The sequence below is a fragment of the Canis lupus genome, chromosome 5 (assembly GCF_003254725.2).
Source record: "Canis lupus dingo isolate Sandy chromosome 5, ASM325472v2, whole genome shotgun sequence".
NCBI classification, from domain to species: Eukaryota; Metazoa; Chordata; class Mammalia; order Carnivora; family Canidae; genus Canis; species Canis lupus.
The window spans coordinates 76,408,255-76,428,298 of NC_064247.1; the positions used below are offsets into that span (position 1 = coordinate 76,408,255).

Genomic DNA, 20,044 nt, shown 5'->3' on the forward strand with positions numbered 1-20,044 from the left:
CCCCAAGCATTGTGGCCATTTGCTGCCCTCCTGCTACACTGCCTGTTAGTCTAGAGCCTGACTTCTTCCCAGCAGGACTCCAGTCAGCCAAGGGCATCACGTGTTCTCCTCTGCTTGCCTTGCCCTCTCCTGACCTGCAGACCTGTGGGGTTGAGGGGTACTCTGGGGCTGGGGCTCAGCACCCCCACACTGCCCAGACAGACACTGCCCAGAGTCCTAAGGCACTCTTCCTCCCACAGGTGCAGCCCTAGCCCGTTCCTCTACAAACCCAACACCCCAGTGCCCCCACCCACCAGTGGTACCTGCCTGGTATGTGGTTACCATCCGCCTATGTTTAATTCATGGCCGGGGGTTGGGACGAGCTTTCCAAGAAAGGGAAGAACTCCCTTGGGGTCTTGCCCAGTTTCTGCCTGCCTGCCCTGGGCCTGGGCCTGGGACTGGAGCTACCAACGGCCTGAAGGACACCGTCCCAGGCAGGGCACGGCCATCATTTGCTAATCCACAGCCCTGGAATGTCTGCGGGCCAATCAGCGGGGTCTCCCAGGGCTCCCCGAGGGCTCTAATAATCCTGCAATGATTAGCAGGGGCCACAGGGTCAGTGCACACTGCTCGGTTGGTTGTCGTGGGCAGGGCTGCTGGCCAGGCCCTCGGTTGGAGGAGGGAGGGAGCCCTGGGATTGGAGCTGGCTGTCTCTTCATGCCAGTTTGACAGGAGGCTTTTTGGATAAACCAATTACTCACTAGCCTCCCCCTTTTGTCTGCCAGTCCAGCCTGACTCCTTGAGATTGTGAATAGCTCTATCTAGCCTGGGAAGCAGGCTGGACGGCTGAGCCGGGCCACACCCGGAGCGCCCGACAGGCCCATGCTGCGGCCAGAGCCCTCCGCCAGGCTGCCCTTGCTTCTGGCTCTCCTCGGCATGGCCTGGATGGAGGTGCAACTCCTCCCATTACAGGAGGGACAGGCTCCGACACCTGGAGGTAAGGGGTCCCTGAGTGAGGAGCGGCTGTGAGCTCTGCAGAGGGTGCTAGGGGGCTGCTAGAAGCCAGTTCCCAGGCTTGAGCTCTGGGCAGGCTGGTGTGGTTTAAAGGGCCCCCCTCAGGTCGTCCAGGGACCCAAGATGGTTGAGGGAGGCTGGGACGCAGCGGGGCTTGGGGGTGGGAGGGTGCAGAATGAATGGGAATGGGCCCGGGCTTGGGGGTCAAGAAGGAATGCCAGCCCAGAGTCTGTAGCTGGGGGCCCCAGGGCTGGCCCTCCATGCACCTGTCACCCCAGCCTCAGCTCAAGGGCCCCTGAACACCTGCCTTCCGCGCCGCCCTGCAGCTCTGTTTGGGGGCCCTCTGCTCAAGCCCTCCAGGAGGCCCACCATCCCCCCAGGCCACTTCAGCTCTTGTTTCCTAAGGGCAAGGCTGCCCTCTAAGTTGCGGTGGCGAATCCCCGACCCAGGGTCACCCGGGTCTGGGGTGGGGCAGGGGGTGTCCTGCCGTGCAGGGGGCCTGACCTTGTCTCCCACCCCAGCCCTGAGCAGCAAGGAGACGTTCCTGCTCCTCTCCCTGCACAACCGCCTGCGCAGCCGGGTGCACCCCCCCGCAGCCAACATGCAGAGAATGGTGAGTACCCCAAGGCGGTGGGTGCGCCCGGGGCAACCCTTGCCAGGGCCAGGCGCCCTCCCACCGACGCCGACGTCCCACTGGGGGGACCGGGCCTGGTTGCTAGGGCTCCGCAGCCTGCTTCCCAGCAGGGCAGTCCTTCGGCCTTTCCTCACATCCCATCCCGTTGCCCTGGAGACCAGAAGACAGGGAAGGAGCCTGCAGGAAAGAGGCACTCCACAAAGGGGTCCCAGCAGGATGGGGGCCAGGAGGCCGAGGGAGAAGCCCAGGGCGCGTGTGACCAGGACCCAGCGCTTCCCGTGCTCTGTCTGCGCGGCTAGGGGGGGCCCTCCAGGCTTCCCGCTCACTCCCTGGGGCCGGGGGAGGACATGCAGGGTTTCCCACCACCCTGAATGGCCTGCAGGGTTGGCAGTGTCGTCCCGGGTCCCAGGAGGGAGGGCAGGACGGTGTGGGGGTGGACAGGGTTCCCCATGGCTGCCTCCCATACACTCCTCCGGCTGGTGACCTTGAGAGCTCCCGGGTCAGGTTCCCAGGAGGTGGGGGTGGGGCGCGCGGGCGGGAGGGGTCCTTCTCCCCCTTTCCCGCTCTCTGCCTCTGGTCAGGCCCAGGTCCTGGCTGCCACCGCCCATGCCCCTGCTCCCAGCTCCAGGCTGGCCTGGAGGTGCTCCCGACCATCCGGGCCGCAGTTCCTATGCTTGTCATGCCCCTTTGGCCAACGTCTTAGAAAACAGTATTTCTGGGCCGCCTGGGTGGCTCAGCAGTTGGGCATCTGCCTTCGGCCCAGGGTGTGATCCCGGGATCCGGGATCGAGTCCCTGCATCGGGCTCCCTGCATGGAGCCTGCTCCTCCCTCTGCCTGTGTCTCTGCCTCTCTCTCTGTGTCTCTCATGAATAAATAAATAGAATCTTAAAAAGAAACAAACAGTGTTTCATAAAAGATAAGAATGGAGCCCTACCACTCAGCCTCCCTCACCTCTCCGGGCCTCTAGGGTTTTTACCCCAAGGAGGCTAGGCCTCTAAGGATGGTGCAGGGGCCGCCCAGGCGTTCCCCACTGCTCCGGCTCCACTCCTCCTCAGAGACAAAATCACATGAGCCCCCTGCCAGCCCACTGTGGGTCCGGCCCTGAGCACAGCACTGTCCACCCTTTTACTCCCCAGGACAATGTTACCCTTATCTCACAGTCCCCGGTTTACAGCTGAGGATGTTGAGTCTCATGGAGATTAGGGGACACACAGCTGGAATGAGGTGGCTTGGCTGGCCCAGGGTGTGGTGATGGGGTGACCCCAGACTTCTTGATGGCTGAGCCCCTCATTTAAGAGGAGGGGGGACCGTTGGGTGGCAGTGGGGGTTCAAGGGGAAATCTGTTGGTATGTGGGTGGGAAGGGAAGATTAGGGCCGATCCAGGGAACCGTGCTGGCTGGGACCAAAGCCCTGAGGCCAGGAGCCTCTCTGGTCCTGCTTCCCTGTTGGCATCCCTACACACTCCAAGGCCGGGGGAGGGAACAGGACAAAAGCAGCGTGGCTGCTGAGGCCTTCTGCGTCAGAGACAGGCCAAGGGGAGCCAGCAAGCCTTTCTGACAATGGCTAGGGCAGTCGTACCTACCTAACGGCAAACATAACAGCAGTCCGAAGGGCTTGGGCCCTGCCCAGGGCTCACATTACCAGACAGGAAACACTACCACAGAAGCCCATCCCCTCACCCAGGCTGGATGGCTCCCTCAGGTACGCCCACCCCTCTCGGGCTGGAGCCTAAGCAGGGCCAAAGGGCACCCACACGGGGGTCAGGAGGACAAAGCTCTCAGTCCCAAGTAGAGCCAAGCTCTGGGTCAGGTGTCCAGATATCGCTGGTGCTTTTACCAACACCTCTTGGAGAGCCCCTTGCAGGTCCAGTCTGACCTTCCCTGGCCCCTGGAGAAGTGGAGGAAACAAGACTCCCTGTCCAGTGCTCTCTGCATGAACCCACACCTTGGTGAGGGGGGAGTTGGATCCCTAAGACCTGGCCCAAAGGTCTCTGCTGACATCTCTGTTTTGTCCTGCCCCCAGGACTGGAGCGAGAGCCTGGCCCGATGGGCTCAGGCCAGGGCAGCCCTCTGTGGTGCCCCAACCCAAAGCCCTGCATCAGCACCTCGAGCCACCCAGCAAGTAGGCTGGAACGTGCAGCTGCTGCCCATGGGTTCGGCGTCTTTCATCTACGTGGTGGGCCTGTGGTTTGCAGAGGGGCAGTGGTACAGCCACTCAGCAGCCGAGTGTGCCCACAATGCCACCTGCACCCACTACACTCAGGTGAGGCTGTGGCACTGGCTCCAAGACCCTGGGCCACTGGGGTCAGCTCAGAAGGGCTACAATTTGTCTTAAAAATTGGTGGTTGTTTTCCCTCTGATTTGTATAGTTTTCCTTTTTTCAGCTTTAAATATGAACTATTTCTTTAAAAAAAAGATTTTAGAGGCAGCCCGGGTGGCTCAGCGGTTTAGCACCACCTTCAGCCCAGGGCCTGATCCTGGAGACCCGGGATGGAGTCCCACGTGGGGCTCCCTGCATGGAGCCTGCTTCTCCCTCTGCCTGTGTCTCTGCCTCTCTCTCTCTCTGCCCCTCATGAATAAATAAGATCTTTAAAAAAAGATTTTAGGGGATCCCTTGGTGGCTCAGGGGTTTGGCGCCTGCCTTTGGCCCAGGGCGTGATCCTGGAGACCGGAGATCAAGTCCCACATCGGGTTCCCCGCATGGAGCCTGCTTCTCCCTCTGTCTCTCTCTCTGTCTTTCGTGAATAAATAAATACAATCCTTAAAAAAAAGATTTTATTTATTTGTCAGAGCAAGTGAGAGAGAGAGAGAGAGAGAGAGAGCAGAAGCAGGGGGAGGGGCAGAAGGAGAAGCAGGCTCCCTACTGAGCAGGGACCCCAATGTGGGCTCTATCCCCAAACCCCAGGATCATGACCTGAGCCAAAGGCAGATGCTTAACCAACTGAGCACCCAGGTGCCCCTAAATATGAACTATTTCAAACATAAATCAAATAATGGACTCTCTTTACCCACTCCCTAGATTTAGTAAATGTTTAACTATATTTGTTTCTCATCCTCTAAGAAAAACAACTGGACAAAACTAAAGCCCTACTCCTGCCCTCTCCTCTGTCCCTCCCCAGAGACGACCTTTCTGAAGTCCAGGTGGATCCCTCCCAAGGACATTTCCTCTGGTTTATTCTATATACCTATCATTGTTGAGGTGCTAGGGCACAGCGCTGAAAAACACAGACCGAAGCCAAAGCATGTTTTACTACCTTTACTACATGTCTAAGTGTTTTGATACCTTTACTCTTTTTGCAAGTGGGTCATATGTTATTAAATCCTATATGATTGCTCTCTTGGTGTGTCTCATGTACCACCCAGACCATGTCTCTAAGATTTACTTCCCTGGATTCAGATACACAGGGGTGATTCACTATGAATAAACTGCAATGTAGAGGCAGCTGAGTTATTTCTACTAGCTCAGGTCCTCTTGTGCATATGTGTCCAGTGTTTCTCTAGGATGCACTTGGAAGGCAAACGGCTGGGTCGTAGCAGGCAGCTCTAGGAGTTCACGAACTATTGCCAAAGTAACTGTTCCAACTGTATACCCACCCATGGGTCAGTTCTCACCTCCTCAGTATTGCCAGGCTTCTGGATTTTGGCCTACTCCAGGCTGTGGAATGCATCCTTACTTGATTTTTAATTTGCACTTAACTTGAAATTGAGCATATTTCCTAATCTGTTAATTATCTGTTCATACCCCCTGCCCATTTTTATAACATGGTACATCTTTTTCTTACTAATTTTTAAGCATCCTTTCTATATTCTTTCTACTTTTTTTTGGTCATATTGATAAAAATATTTTCCTAGCATATAGCTTGTAATTTTTCCTTGTTTATGTTATATTTTTTAAAAGAGAAATCTTTTAGAAGATCTTAATGTTAATTAAACCATTTTCTCAATTTTTTTAAATGTATATAGTCCATTTGTTTGTAGTATTATGTTTAAGAAATCATTTCTGGGGCACCTGGGTGGCTCAGTGGTTGAGCCGTCTGCCTTTGGCTCAGATCACGATCCTCCTAGGATGGAGTTCTGCATTAGGCTCCCTTCAGAGAACCTGATTCTCCCTCAGCCTATGTCTCTGCCACTCTCTCTCTGTGTCTCTCATGAATAAACAAATAAAATCTTAAAAAAAAAAAGAATTTTCTAGGAGCCCTTGGGTAGCATATTTGGTTAAGTGTCTGACTCTTGATTTCAGCTCAAGTCATGATCTCAAGGTTGTGAGATCCAGCCCCACACCTGCTTAGGATTCTTTCTATCTCTCTCTCTCTCTGCCCCTCCCCCACCTAAAAAGAAGGAAGTAAGAATCCTTTTCTACTCTGACATCAGAAATAGATTTTCTTCCAAATTTAAATTTTTCCTTTTTCATATTGGCATCATTAAGCCACCTAGAATTTTTCATGCAAGGTGTGATATAGTTATTTAATTTGATCTCTTTCCAGATGGGCACTGACTGGGTGGCTCAGTTGGTTAAGTGTCTGCCTTTAGCTCAGGTCATGATCGGGTCCTGAGACCAAGCAGGGAGCCTGCTTTTCCCTCTCCTTCTGATGCTTCCCCTGCTTGTGCTCTCTCTCTCTCAAATAAATGAATGAAATCTTAAACACACACATATACACATACATGCACAAATGGGTACCTTTTGTTAATTATTAAATCCTTCCCTGAACTGACTCATCATGCTACCTCAGTTATACACCAAGCTACATCTGCCCATTGGACTATTGCTGAGTTCTTGATTCTATTCTGTTGCCTTTTTTATCCCTGCCTAAATCATGTTTTAATTATTATGGCTTTATAAAAAAAAGCCTTGAAACAAAAATTCTCCATACTATTATTATTGTTCAAAACTGTGTAGCCTATGCTTGGCTCCCAATTCTCTCATAGGAACTTTTAAAAATATTGCCTCTCTCGGCTTACAGACATTTCTTTCTAGTCTAAGTTTGTTAGGGGTTATTTATTTAGGTTTTGTTTTTAAGTAATCTCTACACCCAACTTGAGGCTCAAACTCATGACTCCAAGAGCAAGAGACTTACATTCTATGACTGAGCCAGCTAGGTGCCCTTGTTAAGAATTTTTATTTATTTATTTTTTTTGTTAAGAATTTTTAAAAGCATGAACAGGTCTTGTGGTTTATCAAATGTTTTTTCTACATCTATTGAAATAATCATATGGTTTTTCCTTAACTATTAAAGTGATGCAATACATTAATAATTTTTAGATGTGCAGACAAAGCTGCTACAAAGAGACTAGATCTTGCTGGTCACAAATTTTAAATATTTTATTATAGAAAATTTCAAACATATACAAAGCAGGCAGAATAATATCACCCATCATCCATCTCTGACTATCAACTCATGGTCTCATGGCTCATCTTGTTTCATCGATATCCTTTTCCTCTCCTCTCCTATTATTCTTTTCTTTTAAAAAAATGTATTTATTTGAGAGAGAGAGTGTGTGTGTGCGTGTGCCAATATGGGGCTCAATCTCACAATGCCAAGATCACAACCTGAGCCAAAATCAAGAGTCAGACACCAGGGATGCCTGGGTAGCTCAGTGGTTGAGCGTCTGTCTTTGGCTCAAGGCGTGATCCCGGGGTCTGGGGATTAAGTCCTGCATTGGGCTCTCTGCAGGGAACCTGCTTTTCTGTCTGCCTGTGTCTCTGCCTCTCTCAGAGAAATAAATCAAATCTTTAAGAAAAAGAGTCACTTACCCAACTGAGCCACCCAGGTGCCCCAACCTTTCCTTACTTCTAAGTTATTTGAAATTTTATTGCATTGAATTTAGAGAATGCAGCCCATGGGCTATTGTTCCTTTGGTCTTTGTTGAATCTTGCTTTGTGGTTTAGTAAAGGGTCAATGTTTGCAAAAGTTTCATGCATTCTTAAAAAGAATGTATGTTCTCTAATTATTGGGTACATGTGTCCGTGTCTCCCTACTTCATAGTTGTCATTTTGAGTGCTACAGGGAGTTTGCTTAACTACTCCCATGTATCGACTATTGGTGCTGTTTCCAAGCTGTAACTGATTTTAAGATTTTAAACTAAGTTTTGAGTACTATCAGAGACCTGTACCTGATAGCTTTTGCTGCATGACATACTACCCCAAAGTTTAGCATCCTATGCTTCGGTAGGTTGGCAACTGGGTTGGGCACGGTGAGGAGGTTCTTCTGGTCTTTGCAGGCCCACGAGCAAGTGCAGTCAGCTGCTGTGTTGGCTGAGAGCTGGCTGTCTGGAGTGGCCTCAGCTAATTCATCCCTGCCTGCAGGGTCTCCTGAGACCTAGATTCAAAACCAGCTCAATAGCCCTTTTTTTAAAAAAAGACTTTATCTTATTTATTTATTTGAAAGAGAGAGAGCGGGCGGGGGTGGGTGGGGGGACAGAGGGAGAGGGAGAGACTGAGAATCCCAAGCAGACTCCACGCTGAGCTTGGAGCCTGACCCAGGGTTCGATCTCACAACCCTGAGATCATGATGTGAGCCAAAAGCAAGAATCAGACGATTAACCAACTGAACCACCCAGGCACCCCCAGCTCGATATCACTTCTGCTGCATTCTGTTGGCCAATGTGAGCCACAGGGCCAGCCAGATTCAAGCCTGGAAAAGACAGTCCTCCTCTTGATGCAATGAACTGCAAAGGCACATTTAAGAGTGGGCTGTAGGGAGGGGGAAGGGTTGTAGCCATGTGTGCCATCTGTCGCAAGGCCTTTGAGGTCCAGGACTTTCTTTGCCACCCTCCAACCACCCACAATTCTCTCCTTTCTTGGGGTATCTGCTGATCCGAACCTCTCCACTGTCCCCACCCAGAAAACCTCCCTAGGCTAGTCCCACCTGTCCTCATAGCTCTGCCCAGCACAGCTGCTGCTCCTGAGGCCCTCAGGGAAGTCTGTCTGCTTAATTTGGGGCAGAAGCTGTGTCTCTCCTCTCCAGGCAAGCATCATCAATGTTGTTGGCTCCCAGACTGGGAGTGGGGGTGGCCCGTGACAGGGTTTCTGAGCCATTGCATCTCCTGCAGCTTGTGTGGGCCACCTCGAGCCAGCTGGGCTGCGGGCGCCATCGGTGCTCTGGGGCCCAGGCAGAGATGGAAGCCTTTGTCTGTGCCTACTCTCCCGGGTAAGCCCCCACCATGGCAGCTACTCTGCCACCCACCGCTGGGCTGGAGGGTGGGGGTGCCTCCACCCAGGGGAACACTCAGCCACCCACTCAAAGGCCTTTACCCCTTGGTCCATACCGTCATGGGGAGAGGGAAGGAGGAAAGGGAGTGAGGAAGGGGGAGCCCCCCAGATTCCGGCCAAGCAGAATGTGGCTTCTCCTCCAACGCCCTTCCTTGGCAGCACCATTCTGCTTTGCCCAGTGGAAGAACCGAGTCTTAGTATTATTTGGAGGCGATCTGTCCTTTCCTAGGATGTCCCGCTGTGTCCCCCAGCTCCCTAACTCCCCGCATGGGCCAGAAGGAGCCGAAGGCCGGGCCCTAGCAGCCCTCTGGTGCTTGCTCTCACAGAGGCAACTGGGAGGCAAACGGGAAGCCCATCGTCCCCTATAGGAAGGGCTCCTGGTGTTCGCTCTGCACGGCCCGCGCCTCCGGCTGCTTCAAAGCCTGGGACCACGCAGGAGGGCTGTGTGGTAAGCGCCCCCCGCCCGCCTCCGGCTGGGACCCCAAGTGCTGATCCTCGTGGAGGGCGGCAGCATCTTGGGGGGGCATCGGCCTGGCCCGCCTGAGGGCGGCCCCCTCTCAGCGTCCATCCCCGTCTGACCAGAGGTCCCCAGGAACCCATGTCGCATGAGCTGCCGGAACCACGGACATCTCAACATCAGCACCTGCCACTGCCACTGTCCCCCCGGCTACACAGGCAGATACTGCCAAGGTGAGGGGCACCTGGAGCTCCAGGTCACCGCTGCCCCGGGGCGGGGTGGGGGCACCCAGTGAGTGGCGTCTGGGCCCGGGCCCAGGCAGGCGGCCTCAGGGGGCGAGGAGGGCCACGCTCTTGCGCGGCGTGGCCAGGGGTCGTGTTGCGCTCGCCCGGAGGCCCGGAGCGTTTGGAGAGTCCTGAGGGAGCGTGTGGGTACCGACCGGGCCCTCGCAGGGAGAGCGCCGCGGCCTGCGGGCCCTGAGCCGTGGGGAGGCCAAGCGGAACCAGAGCTGGCGGGAGGAGGACGTCAGCAGCATCTAGGAGTGGGCTCTGGTCCCACTGCCCCCTCCCAGCTCTGTGACCATGGCAGGTGACCCCCAAGGCCAGCCTGCTTCTCTCTACAATGGAGACTGAACCAGACACTCCGTGCGGCAGCAGCCGGAAGCCCTGAGGGGTTCCGTCCCTGAGGGGTGTCTGGTCCCACTGGCCTTTCCCCACACCCTGAGGCGCCCGAGGGGCAGCACGGCCCGGGCTGCGGGCTGAGCTCCGACCCCACCCGCCCGGCAGTGCGGTGCAGCGGGCAGTGCGTGCACGGCCGGTTCCGGGAGGAGGAGTGTTCCTGCGTCTGCGCTGTCGGCTATGGGGGAGCCCGGTGTGCCAGTGAGTCCTGCCCCAAGGTCCCCCCATGAGCCAGGCCACCCCTGGGAACCGCCCCCCCCTCCCAGCAGGGCGCCGGGTCCGGCTCAGACCAGCTCGCAGGAACCCACTCTGGGCTTCTGTCCCCCACTCCCTGGTCAGTGACGTCACCCTGGGAGCTTGAAATTGACGGTGGCGGGGTACTTACATCACGGAAGCTGGAAATGCTGGGAATTTTTCTTTTTCCCAAGAGAGAGCAAGCTGGTTGTTAGTTGTTACACATTCCCCGGCACATGACTCTCGAGCTCGGGGAGGGTGGTCAGAGGAAGGGGCTTCCAGAGCTCAGCTCACGGGCAGGATGAAGGCGTAAGGAGTCTGAGGTCCCCCCACACACAGTCAGGCTCCCCTGTTCCCAGCCAAGGTGCACTTTCCCTTCCACACTTGTGACCTGAGGATCGATGGAGACTGCTTCATGGTGTCTTCGGAGGCAGACACCTACTATGGAGCCAAGATGAAATGCCAGGTGACGGTTGACCCCTGCCTTCCCAGGGATCCCCAGGGGCTCAAGTGAGGGTCTTAATGGAGGGCCTTCGATTTCTCCTGACCTGACTCTGGTGGTTAGCATAAAGCAGGATCAGAGGCCTGTGGAAGCCAGGAGGTCACTTAATAAGCCAAGGGACCCAGGGGTGAGGCACTACTCGACCCCCAACTAAGGAGCCATCCTGATTCAGCTCTAGCTACCATGCAAGTGTCCCAGTTCAGGGAGGCCAGAACTTGGGATTTTTCAAGAAAATCAGAAATTTAGATTTTCAGTGGCATCACCCGAGTGTTAATGTTGGCAACCAATTCAAATGTATTTAGGACACCGAACAGATGCAGCAAAAGCCTCCCAAGGGCAGGGCCCTGCCGGTGTGGGCCCCCGTGCCCAGAGAGAGGAGATGCAGGCGGGGAAGAGGGAGGGGGCCCCTAATCTAAGAAGCAGGAGGCTGTGGGATGGGGGGAAGATGCCTCGGGCCACGGCGGGGTGGCGGGATGGGCAGGAAGGGCTGGCCTGAGCTCTGGGGCGCTGCCAGTGCAACCTGGAGTGGGGGTTACAGGAAAAGGGTGGGGTGCTAGCCCAGATTGAGAGCCAGAAGGTGCAGGACATCCTTGCCTTCTACCTCGGCCGCCTGGAGACCACCAACGAGGTGACGGACAACGACTTTGAGACCAGAAACTTCTGGATCGGTGAGTGCCTGGTTGGTTGGGGGGAGGCAGGAATCTGGGTTCTGAAAACCCACCAGCAGACAGTCAGGGGATGGTGAGGGCTGGGGGCCCAGAATGGGGCTGGCAGCCTCCTTCCCCGGGGAGAACACGGAAGGGAGGGAGAGGCAAGCACTGGGGGCCAGAAGAGCAGGGAAGAGGGTTAAGGGCGGGCAGCAGAAAGGGCATTAGGCAGCAGGCTCCAAGGCAAGGGTGCTCCTGTCAGGAGCCTGGGCTCCGTGTGGGGCCCCCGGGCTGGGGGGCCAACTCAGCTGTTGTGGCCCAGGGCTCACCTACAAGACCACCAAGGATTCATTCCGCTGGACCACCGGGGAGCACCAGTCCTTCACCAGTTTTGCCTTTGGGCAGCCTGACAACCAGGGGTGAGTCTGGGGGGCCCTCCCTGCCTGGGCTCACTCTCACCTGGGCCCATTTGTGGAGGCTTCAGACACCACTGAAGAACCTACCCCCAGCCTGTCGCCTGGCTGAGCCCCCTGAGGGCCTGGCCTTCCCTGGTGCCCGGGTGCCAGCTGGGAGGGAGCTCCAGAGGCTTCATCCATTGTCCCCTCAGCTGTCCCTCCATCCCTCTGGTATCCATCCACCCCTTCACTCACCATGCTCTCTGCCTATTCAGCACACCGATCCTGGCGGTCTTTAGCAATCCTCCCACCAGCCTTCTGGTTATGTGGTCCTATACCCTGGTCTTCAAAGACCAGGAAGGCCCAGGGCAGGAGAGGCAGGGGTGGAGGAAGTCAGGCTGTGTGGCCACCAAGGGCTCCAGAAATCTGGCCCACGATCCCTCAAGCTGGTCGCTGGCAGCCAGGCCCCTGCCCTAGCAGTGAGAGGACCTCGGCCTTCCCCGGCTCCCAGGCGCACCTTCCTCTGCTTGGAGGAAGGGCATGGGCCTGTCTGCTCCAAATACGGCCCCACCCCACCCCCGCTGGCATAGCTGAGTCCAGGCACCGGGTAGGTGGAGTGCTGAGAAGGGGGGTGTGCTGAGAGCCCCCCGCCCCCGGCTTTCCTGAGAAGAGCTACAGAGGCCTGAGGACCAAGCACGGGAGCCTGGGCATGGGTCTGGAGCCCAGCAGCCTCGAATGTGGGGTGGGGCTCTTAGACACAGAGGGCCCGCCGGAGGGGAAGATGGAAGCCTCTCCCAGACTCCTAAGTTCATTCCTCCACGCTGAGCACCCAACATCTCGGCCTGGCAGGTTTGGCAACTGCGTGGAGCTACAGGCGTCAGCCGCCTTCAACTGGAATGACCAGCGCTGTAAAACCCGAAACCGTTACATCTGCCAGTTCGGTGAGGGCCCTCTCACAGCTCCCCTCTTCTGGCCACTGTCCCCTGAGGTCCTGCTGGCCCGCTCCAGGTCCTAGGCATCCAGCTCCCAGACCTGGAATGTGTCTGAGCACGCAGGGCCGCGGGGGAGTCCTGCTCAGGGCTCTGTTGTGCCTGGGGGCCCCTGAGGCCCAGGGAGGAGACCCAAGCCCAGCTTCACATAGCGTGTCCACGTGGCGGCAGGGCTGGAATACAGCCAGGCTGGGGATTTCTCCAAGGTCCCTTTCCTCCTGTCACTAACGCTACTACTTAGGGACCTGTTGGGTTCACTGTGTTCCCTGATTCCCTAGAGCCCAGTGAACTATGGCCGGGAACAGAGGTGAACAGAACTGGCCCCCAGCAGCCTCTGCTGGAAAGGTCTGGGGCTCCACGTGGGAACATAACCATCAGGACCAACTGCAGAAAGGTCCCTATCCTAGGATCACCTGAGCCGCCACTGACCCTCTCTCTGTTTGGCTTCCTTTCCAGCTGAGGAGCACCTTTCCCGGTGGGACCCGGGGCCCTGAGACCCGGCCGTGCCTCTCCCCTGCCAGCACCTGGATATGCAGTCCTGCTTGCCCATCTGCCCACCTGTCTGGACCAGGGGCCAGGCCAGGACTGCAAGCCCAATGTGCACAGAGGTCTCAGCCCCCACAGGAAGTGAGGCCGGGGGTACCAGCCAGGCCCAGAGGGTGTCTGCTATAGGGGGAGGGCAGCTGGGGCCCCTCAGGCAGCTCCTGATTGGGAAGATGGGTGTCAGGCACCCAGACAGGAGCCAGGGCCAGCAGTCAGAAGAGACCACTCTCTTCTGTGTGTGCCCGACCCTCTGGGGCGGATGGAGATGTCTCACTGCCCAGGGTGCACCCCACAAAGGATTAAATTATCAATCAGCTGGATTTGTGACCACTTGTTTTGAAGGGGAACTCAGCCGATCCAGGACGATCCTGGGAAGACCAGAGGGGGCCTGAGGCTCGCTATGCACCCCAGTCCCATCCCTGTTCACCCACATGACCTGGGCCACCCTCTGGAAGTTTTCTGGCCTGAGCCCCTGAATGACACACAGATTTAGAAGCTTTATTTGCATCCCTAACTTCCTGCTCCAGCTCTTCTCACCACTGCCTCTGTCAGCTTTGTGCTTCCACTTGCACCCTCTCCCTGTATTCACTATGCCTGCTCCTACATGTTCCTGCTTCCTTTGTGGTTATCTGAACAGGGGTATGTCATGACTCCGTCTCCCACCTCTCCCTACAGTGGGGATTGCCCACCTGTGTGTGGGCAGGTGAAGACTGGGAGTTGCCCTCATTAGGGCCCAGAAAGCAGCCCCAACCCATTTGTACACTGTGATGTGTGAATGTGGAGTTGCTTTGCTGGCTGGAGGTGGGAGTGTGGCCTGGGACCATGGATGGGACAGGGCCAAGCATAGCAGCCACCAATTTTATTATGGTTGCAACCAATAGAAACATAGAAACAGCTCTGACTCATCATGGCAGAAAAGGAAGCTATCAAAAAGACAGTGATTTAAAAATGAGCAAAAGATATAAGTAGACAATTCTCTAAAGAAGCTATGCAAATGGCCAAAAAGCATGACATCACTCGTCATTAGGAAATCCACATCAAATCCACAATGAGACACCACTTCACACCCATGAGGACAGCTGTTATAAAAAAAAAAAACAGACAATAGAGGCACCTGGGTGGTTCAGTCAGTTAAGTGTCTGCTTTCGGCTCAAGTCATGATCCCAGGGTCCTGGGATTGAGCCCCACATTGGGCTCCCTGCTCAGCAGGGAGTCTCCTTCTCTCTCTCCCTCTGCCCCTCCCCCTGCTTGTGCTCTCTCTGTCTCTCTGCCAAATAAATAAATAAAATCTTTAAAAAAAACAGTAATAAACCCAAACCATAACAATGTTGTTGAGACTTGGACCAGCTGGAACCCTCATATATTGCTGGATGTGAACAGTTGGGTGAGTCCTCAAAAAGTTCAGCACAGCTACCATCTGACCCAGCAGTTCCACTCCTAGGTATGTACCCAAGAGAACTGAAAACAAGTACTCAAATCCTTATACACAAAGATCCCAGCAGAGTTATTCCCAACAGCAAAAAGGTGGAAACCACCCAAACACCCACCAGTGGATGAGAAGACGAACAAATCATGGTGTGTACGCTCTGTAGAATATTACTCAGCTATTAAAAAAAATGAATAGAGGTACCTGGTGGCTCAGTGGTTGAGCATCTGCCTTTGGCTCAGGTCATGATTCCTGGGGTCCTGGGATCGAGTCCCACATGGGACTCCCCGCAGGGAGCCTGCTTCTCCCTCTGCTTGTGTCTCTGCTCCTCTCTCTATGTCTCTCATGAATAAATAAATAAAAATCTTTTTAAAAAATTGAAGAACTGATACATGCTACATGTTGGATGAACCTTGAAAACTGTTAAGTGAAAGAAGCTTGTCACAAAAGGTCACACATTGTCTGATTCCATCCATATGGAATACTCAAAATAGGGAAATCCAGAGAAACTGAGCACATATTATTGGGGATTGCCAGAGGCGGCAAGAGAATGGAGAGTAACTGCTCGATGGGTCTGGGTTATATTTTGGAATAAGTAACGTTTTGGAACTTAGAGGCGGTGCTCCCACAACACTATGAATGTACCCAGTGCCAGCCAATGGGTTACCTTCGTCTTATGCAAATTTCACCTCAATCTAAAAACAGCCCCCAAAAACAAAAAAGCACAAGCCCTGGTCACAGGATCCACAGGGAGAGTCAGAGGGCCAGGCTGAGGGTCTATGCAGTCAGAAATAGTGCCCCAGATTCTGCTGCAAAGTCAGGCCAGGTAGACACTACCGCCGCCGCTGCCGGGCACTGCGGAGCATCCCGGGGCAGCCCCACCTGTGCCCCGACACCTGCTGCCGCCTGGATCCCGACCCCAGCTTCCCCTCCAGGGCAGCCCCCCCTTCCCGCAGTGAGCCATTCCCCGCCCATGCGCTCTCCGTGCTGGCAAAGGCGCCCTCGCAGGGCGGAGGTGAGCGGAGGTGAGGGGACGGGTCTTACCTGAAAAGTCCATCCCAGCGGAGGAAGGCGAGAGTGGCCCGAAGCACTGGCCTCACCGGGGAAGGAGGTAGAAAAGCAAATTCTCGGCTGCCCGCAGCCGACTGACTGGTGAGGGTGAGGCCCCATCAATTGGGTTGTTTCGGGGTTTTTTTGCTTTTAGGCAGAATTTTATTTATTTATTTATTTATTTATTTATTTATTTATTTATTTATTTATTCATGAGAGATACGCAGAGACAGAGAGAGGCAGAGACCCAGGCAGAGGGGGAGGCAGGCTCCAAGCGGTCCCTCATGCGGGACTCGATCCCAGGACCCCGGGATCACCACCTGAGCCAAAGGCAGACGCTCCACCACCAGTGAGCCACCCAGGTGCCCCCGTTTGTTTAACAAGCTGTCCAGCTACTGCAGACGCAGGCTCTGGTGGGGAACGCCTGGCAGCGGCCAAGAGCGTGAGCCCTACGGCAGGCCGCCTGCCTCTGCACAGGCTCTGCCGCTTACCGCATCCCCTTGCACGAGACCAGAGCCCAGGGCCTGGACCTGTGTGGGTCTTAGCACTCCCACTCCACGCTCCCCATGCTGGGACACCCCCCTTCCCGCTCCCCCAGTCCCAGGCAAACCTCTCTGCCCCCTGGGCTTCTCCTGTAAGATGATAATAAACCGAGTTGGTACACAGAAGTGTCTGGACCAGAGCCTGAGACTGCAGTAAACACCGATGAACTTCAGCTCATGCCCAAATTTTTTTGATTCCTTCATCAACAGAACACCATCTAAACCTCACCTGTTAACTAAGTAAATTTGTGAAATAAGTAAAGTGCTTAAAACTGGGCCTGGTGGCTAGTCAATGCCAGTCGGTCTTAGGCTCATTTTCCTTCTTCTTCGCTATTAGCCAAGATTAATTGGCCACAGTGAAGTCTAGGTTTCGAGCAACTGATGTAGGAACCAGTTAGGGGCAGACGGGGCCAGGCAGGGAAAGATACGGGAAAGGCCTCAGAGTCAGGCTCCTGCCCATTCCAAGTAAACAGAGATAAGACAGCAAAAACAGAAAAAAATACACCTGGCTCCCTAGCTCCAAAATGTTAGGGAGTATCCCCTTTAAGGGCTACTAGGTAATCCCAGAAATATGTCATTGAGGTGTTATCAATAGTCCCTGCTGGGCAGCCCCGCTGGCTTAGCAGTTTAGCGCTGCCTTCAGCCCAGGGCGTGATCCTGGAGACCAGGGATGGAGTCTCACGTCGGGCTCCCCGCGTGGGGCCTGCTTCTCCCTCTGCCTCTCTCTCTCTCTGTGTCTCTAATCAATAAATAAAATCTTAAAAAAAAAAAGTCCCTACTCAAACCAAGACTCTCAAGGCCTTGGGCTACCTGACTAGGCTCCCAGAAATCCCAGATGTAGAGAAATATGGAGGAGATACCGACCAGAGAGAAGGGAACACCTTGTGTGGGCTCATATTTAAAGAAACATCTTGTTTGTTATTATGATAGTTATAAGTCCACCATGTTTGTTCTAAATATTCACCCTGATATTGACAAGAAATTTACCAACTTCCCTGGGCAGGTTCCTATAAAAGACCATAAAGCCCTCAGTGGCAACCCTGTTGGGACCCCTCTCACTTTTGAGAGCTTTCTCTGTGTCTCTGCTTAATAAGCTGCTCTCGCTTTGCTCACTCTCTGTTGTTGTCCCCGACATACATTCTTCGACTCCGTGGGACAAGAACCCAGCTCTCCCGTATCACAGCCATCAGAGCGAACCATTCGAAGCACCCCAGCTACTCGACTGGCCCCACGGAGTTCTAAGCGTCAGTCCGTGAGCCTCGCCTCACTGTCTCCCTCTCCTCCAGCCTCAGAATCCATTCTCTGATCACTCTGCCAGTTAAATCAGCCAATATAAATTAGCGAGTTCTCTTGGTTCTTGTGGTGATTCAATATCCTCCTTCTGGATTTGAAGTCCTTGACCCCTGGGGCCTACAGGGGTCTCACTGGTTATTTCACTCTGGGGAAAAGGAGAGGTGACGGGGTAGGGGACACAAGGGGTCTCCTTCACGGCAAGGTCATGGCGGGGGGTGTTGTTTAAGGAAATTCAAGGTGCGGCCACAGTTGCATGTGTGCACTGGCCACCCCTCAGCCACATAGCACCCTAACGGTGAGGGAGGGGAGGAAGGGTGCCCTAGGCATGCACCCAGGAGAGGGGTATGGGTTTGGCAAGTAGCTGGCAAGTTTCTGCCTCTAGGATGTTCAGGACGCCCAAGAGGTGGTTTCTGCCAGGGAGGGAGGCTCCATCGGGGTGGGTGTGTGTGGTGGTGGAGGGGGGCTGTACCTAAGTCTCCCACCTTCCCAAAGAGCCCTGTCCCTTTATTTTTTTAAGATTTTATTCATTTATTCATGAGAACACAGATAATGAGAGAGAGAGAGAGAGAGAGAGAGAGAGAGAGAGAGAGAGAGAGAGGCAGAGACACAGGCAGAGGGAGAAGCAGGCTCCATGCAGGGGCCCGATGTGGGACTCGATTCCTGGACTCCAGGATCAGGCCCAGGGCTGAAGGCAGGCGCTCAACCGCTGAGCCACCCAGGGATCCCCCCTGTCCTTTTTTTTAAAAAAAGATTTTATTTCTTTGAGAGAGAGAGAGCACAAGGAGGGGGAGCAGTAGGCAGAGGGAGAGGGAGAAGCAGGCTCCCCGAGGAGCAGGGAGACCGATGCAGGACTCACTCAATCCCAGGGTCCTGGGATCATGAGCCGAAGGCAGAAGAAGTCAGACACTTAACCAACGGAACCACTCAGGTGCCCACCCTGCCCAAGGAGTCCTGTTCTGATGGCCTGTGCCCTCCCCTCTCTGGTCTTTTCCAATTAGAGACCTACCAAGGGTGTGAGGCCACCTGATGGTGTCTTTTTTTTTTTTTTAAGATTTATTTATTTATTTGAGAGAGACAAATTTGAGTGGAGCAGGAGAGGCAGAGGGAGAGAGCAAATCCCAAGCAGACTCCCTGATGAGCCGGGAGCCTGATGTGGGGCTCGACCCCAGCACCCTGAGAGGACACAAGCTGAAGTCAAGAGTCAAATGCTCATCTCATGCTGAGATGAGCACTGGGTGTTATGCTATATGTTGGCAAGTTGAATTTAAATAAAATATTTTTAAAAAGGAAAAATAAAATAGTGTAAGCAACAAAATAATAATAAAATAAAGTAAAACGGTGTAAAAAAAAAAAAAAAAAGTCAGCCGCCCAACCACCTGAGCCATCCAGGCACCCCCCTGATGGTGTCATTTTATAGCCATTGATCAAGTTTTAAGATTGGTTTTCCTTTTCTCTCATCCTTGTAGCTGCGATGTATAAAAATTCCCCAGTTTTCTAACCATGCCCTGAGCAGAGCATTTGGGTTCTGAGCTTGTCTTTCTGTCCTTTAAGCTGTGTGGCGCCATTAGCACAACCCTCTGACCAGCAGCCCTTGACTTGGGAGTAATCTTTACGTTCTTCTATGTCAGGAGCTGCCAATCCCCAAAGCCTTGCCTTTGAGGGGCACTTTGTTCTGGGGGACGGCAGGATTAACTGTCTCACCATGGCATGCCCTGGGCTGCCTGTATCCTGTCCCTTAATACTGGCTGGATTGTCACCGTGCCCTGGCCACTTGCCAGCCTTAGATCACTCCCATTTCCCTCTGGGCTTCCTGCTCCTTCCATGCCCGGTCCTATTTTGCATCAATCAAGGTTCTTGTTCTAAGCAACAGAAACTGATTCTGGCGACTCCAAGCAGAGAAGGAATTTGCCAAAAATACAGGAGCTCTCGGTAAGGTCAGAGGATCAGGTTTAGAAGACACCCCACCTCCTCTGCCGGGCACAGATGCCACAGTCAGTGTCACCAACGTGGGACGGAAGTGCCACCCCCTTTGAATGCGGGACACAGCTTGCTGCTGCCACCATCTATTGCTGACAGCTCGAATTCAAAGTCAGGCATGGGGTCTGATGGGAGGGGCCACGTTCAGGCCCCAGGAGCAAGGAAGATTGGAAAGGGAGCCAGAAAGGGGCATTTTCGGCTTCTTTCCTGGGATGCAGTTTCTGTCTCAAAGCTAGGAGATACCTGTAACTACAGGAAGGGGGCTCAGATGCCGAGTGGCCAGAAGAATGGCTGGTGTCTCCTGCAAGGAGCCACCTGGTCCTCCCAGGACCAGGGCCTACTGTGCTCTCCTTGTCCGCTCATGCCGACACCCGGGTTCTCACCCCCTCTTTGGATTCTGTGCGGGGCAGAGCAGGCAACAGAGCAACCTGATGGTGCAGCCTGGAGGCACTGACGGAACTAGACTCTGCTTCCAG

At 54.3% G+C, this 20,044-nt stretch overlaps 1 protein-coding gene across 3 annotated transcripts; it reads left to right on the forward strand.

The window, feature by feature from the left end:
- Positions 1-291: 291 nt before the first annotated feature.
- LOC112646639 (C-type lectin domain family 18 member A) lies at positions 292-14,399 on the forward strand. Of its 3 annotated transcripts, XM_049109617.1 has the most exons (13): positions 292-309; positions 765-976; positions 1,515-1,606; positions 3,650-3,889; positions 8,677-8,774; positions 9,163-9,284; positions 9,419-9,526; positions 10,079-10,171; positions 10,564-10,670; positions 11,245-11,374; positions 11,676-11,772; positions 12,598-12,689; positions 13,194-14,399. In XM_049109617.1, exons 2-13 carry the CDS (start codon positions 862-864, stop codon positions 13,229-13,231), a joined length of 1,332 nt encoding a protein of 443 aa, XP_048965574.1. In that variant the 5' UTR covers positions 292-309; positions 765-861; the 3' UTR covers positions 13,232-14,399. The 3 variants fall into 3 exon arrangements, with proteins under 3 accessions (XP_048965574.1, XP_025282606.1, XP_025282607.1); XM_025426821.3 differs by lacking the exon at positions 292-309 and having other exon boundaries at positions 589-976; XM_025426822.3 differs by lacking the exons at positions 292-309; positions 10,079-10,171 and having other exon boundaries at positions 589-976.
- Positions 14,400-20,044: the final 5,645 nt, after the last annotated feature.

Excerpts from the sequence above, each read along its gene's own strand:
- LOC112646639 (XM_049109617.1), top strand. The coding sequence starts at position 862 with ATGCTGCGGCCAGAGCCCTCCGCCAGGCTGCCCTTGCTTCTGGCTCTC. Across the intron at positions 9,527-10,078 it reads CACAGGCAGATACTGCCAAG|TGCGGTGCAGCGGGCAGTGC; the intron begins GTGAGGGGCACC and ends CCCGCCCGGCAG. Across the intron at positions 10,172-10,563 it reads TGGGGGAGCCCGGTGTGCCA|CCAAGGTGCACTTTCCCTTC; the intron begins GTGAGTCCTGCC and ends CCCTGTTCCCAG.